The sequence below is a fragment of the Tinamus guttatus genome, unplaced genomic scaffold (genome assembly GCF_059628265.1).
Source record: "Tinamus guttatus ecotype Peru unplaced genomic scaffold, ASM5962826v1 Tinamus_guttatus_pri_ptg000652l, whole genome shotgun sequence".
Classification (NCBI taxonomy): domain Eukaryota; kingdom Metazoa; phylum Chordata; class Aves; order Tinamiformes; family Tinamidae; genus Tinamus; species Tinamus guttatus.
In genome coordinates, this window is record NW_028289186.1 from 412,974 (window position 1) to 427,398 (window position 14,425).

The following is a 14,425-nucleotide window of genomic DNA, read 5'->3' on the forward strand; positions in this document are numbered from 1 at the left end:
CTCCCTGGTCCACAGCCACAATTAGAAAGGTGTCCCTGGTTCTCACTGCTGGAACAGTACAAGGATCCTGTGTAAGAAACACTAAGAAATGCAGGAGTGCCAGGGTAGTGACAAAGAGGAGTGCCACAAAGTGTCTTAAAAGAGTCTTATGGGACATAATAGCAGCAATAGCTTACAGGAAAAAAAAAAAAAGGGATCTCTCTCTTCTGAGATGCTCTGCAAGCATACTAAAATTTATACACCCAAACAGGAATTGGAACAGAAAAATTTCGGATTCCTGACTTAACTGAGGTGCTCTCAGAAGCCAGCTGCTATCAAGTCATAGAAGGGACTCTCTCCCCTGAAGGGAGGAGACAAACTGGAAATAAGACAGTGAAAAAATATGGGTAATGGAGCACTGGCAAGGAGAGATGAATATCCAAAGAGTTTTTTTTTTTTTTTAAATACAGTTTTCAAGAAAACATAGCCTGGAACTTCAAACTGCAGTATCTCCTCCCAGCTTGGCTTGGCAGCAATCTCTTTCTCACACAAATAAGGCAACAGTTGCAGGAACAAGGGAGGAAGAGGAAAAGGGAGACACAGAGATGGGCAGGGAGAAGATGCTGCAGTTCTCTGCACAGGATACAGTGGAACTATATGATCCTTTTTTCCAAATATCTCAAGTAGCCTAACCCCAAGCAAAGTAGTAGAACGTACAATGTCAGGACAACATCTGATGAAGGGAGATAGCTGGGGCACAGGAAGAGAAAAAAAATGGATTAGGAGTGGTCAAACCAAGTGCTTGAGACCAGTCAACAGCTCTGGACTCAGGCAGCTCCTCTAATTCTCTGGCTAGCAAGATGTTTTCCAGTTCCCCAGGCTTGATATGCGTGTGAGAAGCCAAACGGCAAGTCTTGGGCCTTGTGGGGTCCAAGAAGAATGCGAGTGCGTGTACAGGCTTGGAAGAGGGAGGTAGCCAAATGGCACGTAGGGGCATCAAATGGTCTGATAGTGTTGTCGCAATCTTGCCTGCAGAAACTCGTGGGTCAGGTTGTGCCGAGTGATTATCCCAACAATCTTAAAGAGGAAGAAAAGAGGAAAAGAGATACAAGTCAGTATCACAGATGTGCTGCTAAGACACTCACTGTAAAGCTGTTCTTTCCAACAAGAGCAACAAATTAACAACACACCACACACAAGCAGGAACCAGAAAAGAGGTCTTACCCAAAACGGAGTCAGAATGAGCTCAAACTCAAATCTCACCAAAACAACCCCACCTCTCCCACAGCCTAGCAACAGGCAATGCACACTGCTTTAACTACACCAAAATGGGCAGCTTACTGGCTGGTGTTCTGTCCCTCCAATAAATCGTTTTTCTGCTATGAAGTCTTTTGCTAGAGAATGTATATATGCAATGAAACACTTTGGAAAACGCAAAGTATAATTTGAAATGATCGAACCATGTTTTATGGCTTCATTATAGACTTATGTATCTGTTTTGTCATCTGATAGGACTGCAGACATTTCACATCAGATATAGAAGCTTTAAAGAGCAAAATGGAGAGATACTAGGAACTCGTTAAGTGCTGACCACACACTGGACATCACTGGCTGGCAGGTCACCAAAGGGCCCCCTTCCAGACTGCTTGGGGAACTCTCAACCAACATTTCAGTGATGAAACACCATAGTAATTTTACATAGTGGAAGAGCTTAAAAACTAGGTTGCTCCCTAGTATCCAGTACTGCAGGAGCATCTTGTACTAAATTTGGAACCAGTCAACAGCTCTCATCTTCAGTACAGGCTCTGTGAGGTAGTTACTAGGAACCCTAACAGGTCAAAAAAGGCAAAAAAACGCACACACCACCGAACAAGCACTCAAATTGTCTCATAGGACACATGAGTTATGGCTATTATTGTCAAAATTTGTTTTGCTGCTCAGGCTTAAAGGAAACATGGTTTGTCATTATATTTATAGGAAGTTACTGACACCTGCTGACTATTCCTGAGCATTGTAGAAGACAGATGACTAAAGTGAATCAAGCTCAAAGTACTCAAGAATTATTTTTTATTTTGCTGCTCCTACAAGTAAGGACAGATTGCAAGCTCCTGTCCACTAGAAAAACTGCCTGCTTCAACACACAGAAAATTCTGCACCTGGCCTTGGATAAAGCTGTCTAAAATGAAGCTAAATTAGTGGCCCCTGATGGGTTCACGGTCTCTGAATGGTTATAAGACAGAAAGAGCCTTCACTTGCTGCCAACCAGAGCAGAAGAGAGACAAGTCCTGCTCATTTTGGGAGGAAGGAGGATTCAACATAATCGATGGTAATGAAGTCACAGTAATCAATGACATTTCATGCCCTCAAGAACACATTTCAGGGCCACAAGAACACATGCTGATCCCATTGAAAGTTACCTGTTTCAGGCTAAAATGGATTTTAATTCTCCCAAAGGGCATTACAAACACATAGCTGCTTCCTTGCTCAACCAGGACAGAAAGGAAACACGGACTCACCTCTCCCACTGCATTCACAACTGGTAAGTGCCTGAGTCCCATTGTCCTGAACAGGTTGAAGACTTGTGACACATGAGTGTTTGGAGACACAGCAAATGGTGATGGGTTCATGTATGGTGTGACATCCTATGCAAGAATAAGAATAGTATCATTTGTAAGACGTGTCTTCAGTACTTCTGTAACCTTCCTACTAAAAAGAGAATGACAATACTGCACTGACAGAGCTAACAGCACATGGTTGGTAGCTCCAGAGAGCCTGTAAGTTCCATCTCACTCGAGCGAGAGTCTAATTTTGAGGAAACTAAACTAGATAGGCAGAATCCCACTTCAAGACTAAAGCAGTTATGTGGGACATTATCTCATGTCAGGTACGAGAAGTGATGTCCAGGCAGGGTTCCTGGGAGAATACACGAGCATTTAAAGGTTTGAGACAGTCTTAAACACATATCAGGAAACACTACCACATTGCAGTGCATCTCTTTACCACTATCATGCGAGGGTTCAGCAACGTGAGGTCCAGGTCATGGATATCTGGATAGCGGGGATAATCCTCTAACATCTCTGCATGGGACAGACGAGGCTGACTCGCACTCTGAAATTAAAACAAATCCTACTGAATGGATCTGTCATCTTCCCAAACAATACAGTTGGCTGCAAGCAGCACAGCAAACAATTCCTCCTACTCTCCTCGCTCATCCTGATCTCCTCTTCCTCCCATGCCCACACACACACACAACTTCTGGACCGGCACTTGCAGCAGCTCATCTCCTAATGCAGTGCAAGTCCAAAATTAACTAGGCATTTAGCTGAGGGAATGGTGGATCTGCTCTCCAATTCTTGCCAGATCTATACTAAACACCAGAGGGGAGTAACAGTCTTGTGTCAGACCTCAAACACAAATCCTCATACTGGTGTCAGTGCTACAGATACTCTCCTGGTAAGGATAAATCAGGAAGACTCACCGACTGGCTCTCGGAGTAACAAACTCCCCTAACAAGGAGCGTGACCAGCTGCGAGCGTAAGATCATGCCATGGAAGGTCAAAGGTCTGAAACGTTCCTCCATGGTCCACTCTTCACTGGGTGACTGGTCAGGATACAGGTTGGGATAGGGTGTATATCTGTGATAAATTTAACACTACACGTTATAGATCGCACAAACTTGAGGAAAGATCCCAAAAGAACAAACCCAATAGCTGTATTAGTACTATGGCAGCAGGCCATTAGCTTCTTTTCTCTACAGGCTTTGCAGGCCCCTCAGACTTCGGCAGACAAGACAATATCACTTTCTATATACAGGGCATTTCCCCAGGCATTGCATCCCCTCCAGGAAATAGTTCTGGATGGGCATTTGTACAAAAGTTAACAGGCTGAACATCATCAGCCTTGGACTCAGTCACAGGTGTCCTGAGTACTAGCTTCTGAGACCTTTCTTGCAAAAAATGGGGACACTAGCACTGCTTCCTTTGACCTACAGGATAACAGGAGCTCTACAAAGCATCATGAGAAACACCATTTCCATATATTTGTCCCTCCTCAGATCTTACCTTCTCTCTAGCATCTGCTGCAACAGGTCCTCCTTTTCTGGTGGTTCCTCTGTTGCTATGTGCTCATCACACATGTTACGCAATTCACTAGAAGGGTAGGATTTCATGGACTGACTTCTCTTGCGCTGCTCTCCTGCTCGGGTAAGGATGCTAGATTTCTGGACACAACAAGCAATTTTCAGTACCCATTGAACAGGTCAACTATTATTACAGAGACTTAATTATTTGGTTTGTTTTATATCACCAGATAAGGTGTTTCTCAGTCACTGCTGTTACAGGTACTTCTGTTACAAGAAACGGTCTGTCACCAATGCATTCATTTTCCATTTGCCTGACCTTCATCCAGATTCTAAGTTTCCCAAAAGACTAAATCATTCTCTCTGTCTTACACAGAGGAATATTGAGGCATCTAATACTAGTCTCAAAAGGTGGGTTCAGTACTTTATCCAATCCTTTTTTTACTTCTGCCCTTGAGAGGTTACTTAGGGCCCTATTAAACTTTTGTTTCTGAGAGTATAGCCCATTTTCTGTCTTTATATGTGAATGAAAGATCAGAATGAAACCACGTCCTCAAATATTTAGCATTCCAGTACCTGAATCCTGCACTGCCAAAAGCCTAGATAACATGGGAATGTGCTTTATACCTGCCCAAAGCTCTTTACCCTTCCAATTATTGAACAAGCTGCTTCCTACCTTGAATTTGATGTTGTTGCTGATCAGCTGATTTCCCTTCATGAACTCCCTCTCATTGCCACGGTTCTCAGTCACTACAGGGAAGGCATGATGGACAGTGGTACGCAGGATGCTGACAAGGGACTGGATCCGGGTGTGGGGGTAGACATACGTCAGGTTGGGTTCCATTATGTCACTGGCTCGCAGCCTGTAGAAACAGACAAAACCAAATCTGCAATCTGCTGTGGATTTCTTCTGCCAGGTCCTTGAACTGGTGTGCCCATTATTTCTGCTCTTCTAGTTCTAGCATTTACTTTTTAAATATAACATATCACTGATGCATTACAGGTAAGGACAAAGGTTCCAAATTAGGATAACATAACTATTGAGAAAGAAGGCAGGAGGAAAGACCATGAAAATCTGCAAGGAGCAAAGACCAGTGCAATAGCATTTTCACCAAGTTCTTGCTGAACCTCAAAGATCTTTTCCTCAGATTGCCATTTCCTCAAAAAGGGTTCTAGGACATCTGTCCTACTGCTAGCATCATGCACAGCATCCAATTCCTCTCACAGAAGTTGGTGCAGTCAAGTTCAGAGAGGAAAAAGCATCATCCCCCTACTACTTCATTATTCTCTGAGCCAGACCCTAGGACAAAGTAACCCACAGCCCTGTCGAGAAGAGAAACCTTACTTATCCATTTCCACCTCTGTTTCCCACTCCAGAAGGGGCACTCCTCGCAGGTTCACGTGGATGTCGTAGATGCCTTTGTTGAAAAAGTCTCCCGTCCATTTGGCTACCTGCAAAATGAACAGAAGATCTACTGAGTTGTTGCTCCACATGCAAGACTCCTTAGCTCATTGCTTGGGAGGGGAAGAGGATAAGGACTAGACAGCTTTCAAGCAGACAGCAAGAAGCCTGAACTAAGACCATGCACTCACCATGAGGGTGATCATTATTGGGAGCCCATAGGTGATCTCGTTGGTGGATTCAATCAGGATGACCGTCAAGCTGATCGTCATGCGGACCACTCCTCCCAGGAATGCTGCTGCCCCGATCAGCGCAAACGTTCCTGAGTAGATGTGATCCAAGCCAATATAGCTGAGGTGGAACACAGAGTCCCAGGATTAGAATAACCTAACTGGGAGCAGAGTGTGCATATACAGCGCATCATTCACACACACACTCAGGGCACCTTTTGAGGAGGTTGGCGACCAGGCGTCCGAAGGCAGCCCCACAAAGCAGTGATGGCACAAAAAGACCACTGGGCACAGAGATCCCGTAGGTCCAGCACGAGAGTAAGAAATAAAGAAGGAAGAACAAGGAGAGTGTGACTGGGCTGAAAGTACCTGCAACACAAGAAGAATCATGACTAAAGGGGTAAAGGTGTGTTGGTTGAAGAGTACCAGCTTGGTCCATCCACCCCTCAGCTCACAGCAGACTTCTCACATCTACCTAATTTCATAGTACAAACACAAAAACACTAAAATGAAAGGAAAAAAAGAGAGGAAGAACAGGCCTTACTTCCCAGAGAGGTCCTTCATCTAGTACACTGTCAGATCCCCACAGCCATGAAGGCTTGAAGATGTTCTAGTCTTGTTACTCTTAGGACAGCATGGTTTCAAGCAAGAGGACACTATGAAGCCTAAGCATGGTATGGGCACTGCCACCTAGCTACTCACCATCCTGGTGGAAGAGTTGCAGAATAGCTGACTCCTGTGGGTTGAAGAAGAGTGTTGCCATATCATTGTAGGTTTCGTTCGGGCAGAAAAAAGTTTTGATGCTTGAATTCACATCCTCTGACATACTCTAATGCAGAACACAAAGGACAAAGTTTTACTCCAGTTCCTACTAGCTTTTCCTCTGTGAAGAATGGGAGAAACTTCTGTGCAGGGCTTTCAGCACACACTTCGGGAAGTTTAATCTATAAATGAATAGAAGATATGGGGCCCACTGCACAAACGGGCTCCCCGGTTCATAGCTTGAGCTACTTTGCCAAAATAGGAAAGCACAAAGGGCAGCTTTCATCATCACCCTGAGCTCCCAACAGTGTATGAAGGCTTTCGCTGAAGTTCTGGGAACATATTATATGTTGTCAAGAGCTCATTTTATGTCACTGCCTCTCTGGAGGATGACTGAAACTACGAGGACACATACTCTTCACATGAGAGCCCTTACCTGCAAGCTCAGAGTGCCATTGCCACTATGACTGGTGGAAGACATCTGCCGGCATTCCCCCAGAACCATGGAGGCTACAAAGACCACCACTGTCGTAGTGAGGGCCACCAGCAGGCTCTCCAAGACTCTGCAAGCACACAGCAGAAGACATGCACTGAAGCCAAACTCAGACATTTCACCCTGTCCAAGCTGTGAAGAGGCTGCAGGAGGAAGTAGCCTAAACAGCCACTAGAATTTGTTTAACGTGTAAAACAAGAGACCCGAGGCAAACTTGAACTCGATTGTCAGGAATTGCACTGCCTCCACTTTTCACTGCTTGCCCCAAAGAGGGGTTATTTCTAGCCAGAGAGCAAACAGCAGTCGCATATAAAAAGCCACAGGGAAGGGTTCTGTGATGAGGCTATTCACATGGATGGAAATTATGTTCTGTGGATCCTTACAGGGTAAATGTCTATCCTGTTGATGGTCCTGTTGATGGCAGGCAAAATAACACTTTTTTCCCCACCCCCACAAGGCTTCTTATTTAGAAGTTTTGTCTAGAGCAGACAAACAACTATTTTCCATAAGTACATATAATCCTCTCTCTAAACAACACAGATAGAACCCAATTGTGGATTTAATTAAACAAGATAATTAATAAATGAATGGGACCAGCTGTTTCTTCCACATCTGTTTGGCCATGGCATAGAAAAAACTGTATGGAGATAAAGCTCTGGTTTGTTGAGCAATAGCTGTTGCTATAAAGAGCTCCTCTCAGCCTGTATAAGTGGATCCCAGCTCTCTTTATACCACCTGAATAACTACAGAAATGGAGAAGGACTTTAACATCTGCTTTCTGGTATTTCTATTCAAACTCTATGGATGTTTAATTTTGTGATTTCAATAAATCTCCTCAAACCCTTCTTACTGGGCTTTCTAGATCAATACCTTTGCTTTCGGACACTGAACAAAGACCAGAGATATCTCCAAAAACTCAAGGGAGCTCAAATACCTGACCAGCTTTGGCTTGGGATGCACATTCCGCATACGATACTTTGCGAGCCTCTTGTTCAAGCAATTGAAGGTGGCTCCAAGAAGACCTCCTACAATTCCCATCAGAATGAAGAAGCCCAAATCCACAGCAGTCCAGAGGTGGCATTTTTTATCAGACTCAGAGCACTAAGGGCAGCAAAGCATAAAAAGGCCTCAGGATAGTTGCTGCAATTCCTTACCAACACTTCTGTCTCCACAGCAGACTTTCATCAGCAGCGCCCAGAGCAGAAAAATCCTGTCTTATGCTCTAAACATTGCAGCTAAATATGAACTATCTTCATTCAAATACAAATATGTATCGACAAAACCAGGAAGAAGCACCAAACCACTGAGATCAGAGGGGAAAACATAACATCACTAAAACTTACCTTAAATTCCCCAAAGTTCAGCAGCCCAGGGAGCTGGAAAGACCCCCAACTCCCAAACTGAATCCCAGAGCGGAAGAAATTCAAAGTGAAGGTGGCAGCCATGGAACAGAAGAGCTGAGGAAATAAAAAAGTAGGAATAAATGAACACTTCCAGACATAAGACTGAAACAGTCAGCTCTTGAGACTTACAGCTGGAAAGGGGAACCTCAGAGCCTTTGAGAGTTTTATGAAAATGGTCCTACTGAGAAACTACTAACACAGTTTCCTTGCTGCAAAGAAAAGATTGGAACTAGAATGGCCCATTGTAGACATGATCTGGCTTAATGAACAAGAATTCAGTGCATAGCTATTCTTGCACTGAAAGCTCGTGATTTGTCACTGATGCCAAATTGCACTTGAAAATTAATCACAAAGCTCTAGTATGCTAGTAAGCTTGTTAAGAGTTAAAATTGAAGTCTTTGTTGGCTCAGAGAGTTGCAGGGTATTTGGCATAAAGAATACAAACAGAATCATGAAATCCAGTATCTTTCAAAACACCATCAAGCCAGCAAAGCAGGCATTGGAGGCAGAGAAATCACCATTAGCCATTACTCACCACCTTCCATGTAAGCCCCTGGTTCCAGAAAGAGGAGCCTTCTTCCAAGCTGAAAAGAGTCCCCCCAATTGGAGCCCCAAAGGCAGCCGCAACCCCCGCAGCAGCTCCAGCAGACACAAAGTCCCTTTTGTCTCTGAAAAGGAGGAGAAACCCATGTCAGTTTATCAAAGCAGAGCTCTGGAGGTGCTTGGGCTTTGCAAACTAAGTAACCATTCCCATTTAATGACCCAGGGATACACAAGTGGCAGCTGGGAGGAGTGTTGGCCATGGCAGGCAACACCATTTACTGAGAAGTCATTGCAGTATTGTTCTGTTCTTCCAGAGCACCAATACAGAACAAAGTATTGAAACACTATGTGACTGCTCAGTACAAGGGAACAAATCCAAACCCTAGGTCTCCTGCATCACTTGAACGAGCTACAGACTGAAGGGAAGGGCAAAAGTTTGTTCAGAGTCAGGTAAACTAATCTTCCCTGGAGTCTACCCTTGCCATAAGGGGTGCATAAACTAGTGCCCAAGAGTGGCACCATTGATCCCAACAGTGAAACCATTAACGCTTCAGACTGAAGGTTTTAAACATGGAGGATTTTTTGGGGCAGCACAAGAGAATAAAATGAACAAGACCACCAGGGAGCCATTAAGGGCAACACCAAAGAGTCAAGTGAAATGCCCTAAAACTCATGCTGCAGCATGAGACTGCAGGCAGGACACCAGAGAAACTGGAAAAACAAGTGCCTTCCTTGTAGGAAAATCTACTTTTTCATTTTCCTCACCTCTCCTGCTGCATATCTTGGGTACAGTACCTGTCACTGCGAAAATAGGGAAAGTTAAACTGGATCTTCCTCAAAGAGATGCTCTGAAACTGCAAACAGAGTAAAGGCATCAGAAAAACAAACCAATAAAAAATAACAACTCTTGTCTACCAAAGTCCTTTTTTCCCACCATATTCCTGTGATCAAGTAAACCCGAGACAAAGCTCTTGAGACAAGAGACATTCCTGCCCAACACCACATTTCAGTCAGGAGTCAGAGAAGTGAAACAGGGCTTCCCCACCTCACCCAGTCTAGAGCCCAGGCCAGCACTCACCTGTGGCAAACCCGCGCCCACGACAGCACCACTGTGGATCATTGGACCCTCCTTCCCAACAAAGAGACCTGGAAAAACAGGATTTATGAGCACATTTTGCCTCTCTCTTGCTCCCCTCTCCCAGTCTCCATCAAGAGATTCACCCACCACTCCCAAACCATGACAGGGACCCGTAATTTTGAATGGGCATAACTTTGAATAGCCTCCTTAAGCTTGCTCTAGATAAAACATTCTGGAGGTCACATCTCAGGCCTCCTGCTCAGGCACTTCTGACTATCTCACCTAGGAATGTACCCACTCCCCAGATAGTCCTGACCCTTCCATCTGTTTTCCACTCAGTGTGTGCATTCAGGGGTCGTGACTTGGCTCCAGTCCATCAAAGTCACTTCACTAGAAAGGTAAGAGAAGCCTCCTGTGCGCTACAGACAGCAGTGTCAGCACCTCCCAGTGTTAGTAACTCCCTATCCCAGCAAGATCAAGTCGCCACAGCCCTTCTTACCTCCTGCCACACTGAAGAGCACTCCTATAGCTTTGCACACCACTGTCCGGAGACGTACAACCCCTGGAACCTTTACTCCATTCAAGTAGCATTTAATCTCAGGGATTCCTGATCCAGCTGCCACAGGCTGCAGAGAAAACATTGACACTAAGTTGTACCAACATCATAACTGCCTGGCAACCCTTTGCCAGCAAGCACAGCAAGGGACCAAGAGACACTGCCTAGCTAAGCACTATAATTTACTAGTATTGTAAAGTCTGCTTGAGAACTCTGGGATGAGCACACTTTAGGCAGGCAAGCAAACCTCACAGGTCAGATCTGTGAGAGAGCAAAGCATGGCTGCTTAAGCAGAAGCAGTGGACCTCAGTCTTACCTGGATCAGGACCAGAAGACTGGCAAGAAAGACAAAGGTCAGGTTGAAACCCAGCAGCTCCAACAGTGACAGGGCCAGACACCCTTTCTCAGTGCATTCCTCCACGGCTGCAGGAAGGGTCAAGGAACACAACAGAGCTCCCCCGCACCAACACACAACCATCTGCTACTGTCTGGAGATCCCACTGGCCTCAGGAGCCAAGCCCACATTTCCAACTAGGGCGTCTGACATGACCCATTCAAAAGTCAGATTTCATTTTCAGAGCTTCCAAGCGAATCACAAGCAAAGGAAAGACCTTGTTCCCTGTGCTCTAGGTGTCCCTGTTTGAGCAGAGGGGTTGGACTAGATGATCCCTAGAGGTCTGTTCCAACCACAACCATTCTGTGATTCTGTGTGAAAGCATTTATCACTTTCAAGGACTAGCCTTTTCCAAGATATTGATACTGGAACCATTTTTTTGTACATTTTTAAGTACAGAACTTAATTAACCTACAAGCCAATTGACAGCAGAAATCTCTAAAAGGGCCAACTTGCCCAAGCAAAAGCATGGTATTAAAAAGAAAGAGATCACTGGAGTCCAACAAGAAGTTAGACTCTATCTAAAGGATACAGCTTTGCACTATCTGGAACTTGAGCTGGGTAAAGAGCCGTACAAAGAAATCCACAAAGAGGCCTACCTGTGAAAAGACAACAAACCCATCATCGGAAATTAGTACATACAAGAAAGACAGACCAGTCGGTGTTCAGCAAGTCTTAGTAGATGTAGCCATATGTGGGAAGGCAGAGAATGACACCATTTCTTTTCCTTTCTTCAAGGTAAAGTAAAATTGGAAGCTCAGATTTGCTGCTTCCCTTGCTTTCACTAGCACAGACACATCTCATAATTACTCCCAAAGTGATGCATTTCTGACTGTTAGTTGGGTAGTGCTGTTAAAAAACATAACATACTTCATAGTACAGAAGAAAGCTAGTCTTCAACTAGAAGCATACAGTGATCAGAAAGTAATTTTAAAACACTATAGCACATCCAGAGAAAATAATACTTAAAAATATTAAATTATAGATTAACTGTAAATTGACATCCTATTTTATTAAGTGTTCACTTTGCACAATTTTTCCTATATGTGGAATTAAAGTATATGCTAGAAAACTTTGAGAAAGAAAACACAGCAAGATCTGAAAGACAAAAGGGTTTCCCAGAAAGTAATCTAGCAAAAATGTGCTGCAATTACCCGGAAAAGGCCTCTAGGTATTACCTACTAAGACCTCCACTTCATGAATATCATTTTCCCCCCTTTACTCCTTGGCCATTTGCTTTCAGTGATTCCTGCTTGATGCCCTAGAATTTCCTTATTCAAATAGCATGATCCTTACCAGTCCAGTGCAGACTCCAATGGCAAAAACCATGACCCACTTCACTGCTTCATATCTCCGGGCTTTCTGTTTAGGAAAAGGAAAGCAAAAACAAAACAAAGTGAAAAACAGAAGCCAAGTCAAAACAATATGGAATTTTCACTCTAGATTAATTACAGCTAGAGTGATAAGCCAAAAGGAGACTGTGTCAACAATGAATTGAAAACAGGGAACTGAAAGCAGTAAGCACCTCACTTTAAATCTGAGATTCAGAATGCTGGGAGGTGCAATCTTGAAAACCATTTTTACCCTTTGCATAGAAAAATAGCAAACAAAATTTCTTTCATAAAGGAAAAAGAAAAGAAGCAACGAACAACAAAACCTTCCTATCGTAAAGAATATTTCCACAGCTCTACCTCTCAAGTTAGAGAAAAAGAGATCTTACTTTGTTGTCCATGCTCTCCAAAACTTCCAGATAGGGGTCATTAATGCAACGATCATAATCCAAGCTCTAAAAGAAGACCAAAAGGTAAAACAAAGGTAAAACAGGGTGAATCAGCTGTGACAGGCTATTGAAAACAAAACAAAAAAAAAAAAAAAAAACAACCACCCACAACCTAAAGACAGAAGACCTTCTCAAGGATTACAACAGTAATTGCTGTCACCACAGTAGGTACGTAAGCATGGTAAAAACTTCTAGGAACAGCTTTGCTTAAATATTTCAAATCGAGCCAGTCCCTGCAAACTTGGAAATGACAGAAAAGACCAAAATCCCTTATTCAAGCTGAGAAAAAAAAACAAGTAAATGAAAGCATATGAGTGGCTAAATACAACTTTAGAGTCATAATGTACAGATTCAGACTTCATTTTTAAATACTCTCAGCTTAACAGTGCAGGATGTAATATGAGGTCTTTGTACCTACTATAACAGAAGTACTAGACAGCAACTCCTCCCCAGGCAAACAAGGCAGCGCATCCGTTCTTAACCATATCACAACATGGTGATCAAAGCAACAGAGAGTTGCCTGTTTGTACTCACAAGTAGCAGTAGCTTCTGTTTGCATCAGCTTCACCTTTCCAAGCAAGCACTGAAGCTGGGCTGGCAGCACCCACAGCAACAGCAATTACTCAAAGCAGCCCCTAGCTACCACACAGACATACTGATTCTTCCAGAAGCATCTTGACTTTTTTAAGTGATAGATGGGAAAATCTGTTTTAGCCAGCATCAGTAAGGCAGCCATGACCCACGAGCAACGGATGCTTTCTATAATCATGAGGAAGTGAGATTGTTACGTGAGATCTACAGGCTCTGGTAAAGAAGGAGGCTGAATGCAGCAGGCTGAGAAGATGAACTTTCTTAACAGATGAACTTTCTTAACATCTGACTTGCGTACCAGATGTTCAAGCTCTACCTAGAACTTTTACTTAGAACCACTAAATGGAACAAGGAGCATCTCCTTGCAAGCTGAGCACCGGCTGCCAATGCACCATCAACTATGATGACAAAATCACAGCATTTGCCCCATTGCAAACTCAGACAGATCAACACCTGCCCACAGCACTTTCCACATTAATTTCACAAGCTCAGGATGTTTAATTTCCCACCTCATAGTCTTTGCGTGGAAGGATCTCATCTTCTTCTTCATGAGTTTCTCCTAGGATAGTCTTTAAAACAAAAGAAAAAACAACATGGGAATGGAAAAATCGCTAGAACCACAAATGCATCTACAGACACTTGCCCACTGAATCAGGGAAGGCCTATCTCATTGCTGATTACAAAATTAGAACACAGGTTTATAGAACATCCCTGCTTTTGGAGTAACTACATAAAATTATTTATCTAACAAGTTTTTTATGCTGCACGTACACTTGCATTCACTATGTTACACCTACAACAGAGCTCCCCAGACAGCAGCGAGGCAAGTACCAAACCCAGAGCTACTAGGAGCTTTCCTAGGAAAGAAAAGCTCCAGGAAAGCCGTAAAACAGAGGGCAGCGGGAAGGCGCCGTGCCCGAGGGCTCTGCCCACGGCTGCTGCACGCCGAGAAGGGCAGCAACCGGGCTGAGGCACCGGGCACCGCCACATGGGCCCGCCCTCGGGGCTCCCACCGGCCGGCTGAGGCGGGGGCCGTACCAGCTCCTCGGGGGTGCGGCTCTCCCGCTCGCCGCAGCAGCGCGGGCAGCAGCCGCACAGCGCCGAGCCGCACCCCGCCATCTTCCCTTCCCCGCCCG

General features: G+C 44.3%; 1 protein-coding gene across 1 annotated transcript; it reads right to left on the minus strand.

Annotated features, from left to right (window-relative positions):
• Positions 1–588: 588 nt before the first annotated feature.
• On the minus strand, positions 589–14,408 carry CLCN6 (Cl-/H+ antiporter 6). The gene is made up of 23 exons (XM_088536220.1): positions 14,328–14,408; positions 13,799–13,858; positions 12,639–12,704; positions 12,215–12,280; positions 11,451–11,517; positions 10,841–10,947; positions 10,468–10,594; positions 9,969–10,036; positions 9,686–9,744; positions 8,883–9,015; positions 8,288–8,401; positions 7,879–8,045; positions 6,888–7,014; positions 6,392–6,518; positions 5,905–6,058; positions 5,651–5,810; positions 5,403–5,509; positions 4,734–4,920; positions 4,041–4,198; positions 3,458–3,614; positions 2,980–3,087; positions 2,496–2,621; positions 589–1,056 (listed from the first exon to the last, which is right to left on the minus strand). Exons 1-23 carry the CDS (start codon positions 14,406–14,408, stop codon positions 976–978), a joined length of 2,607 nt encoding a protein of 868 aa, XP_088392346.1. The 3' UTR covers positions 589–975.
• Between the last annotated feature and the right edge of the window lie 17 nt (positions 14,409–14,425).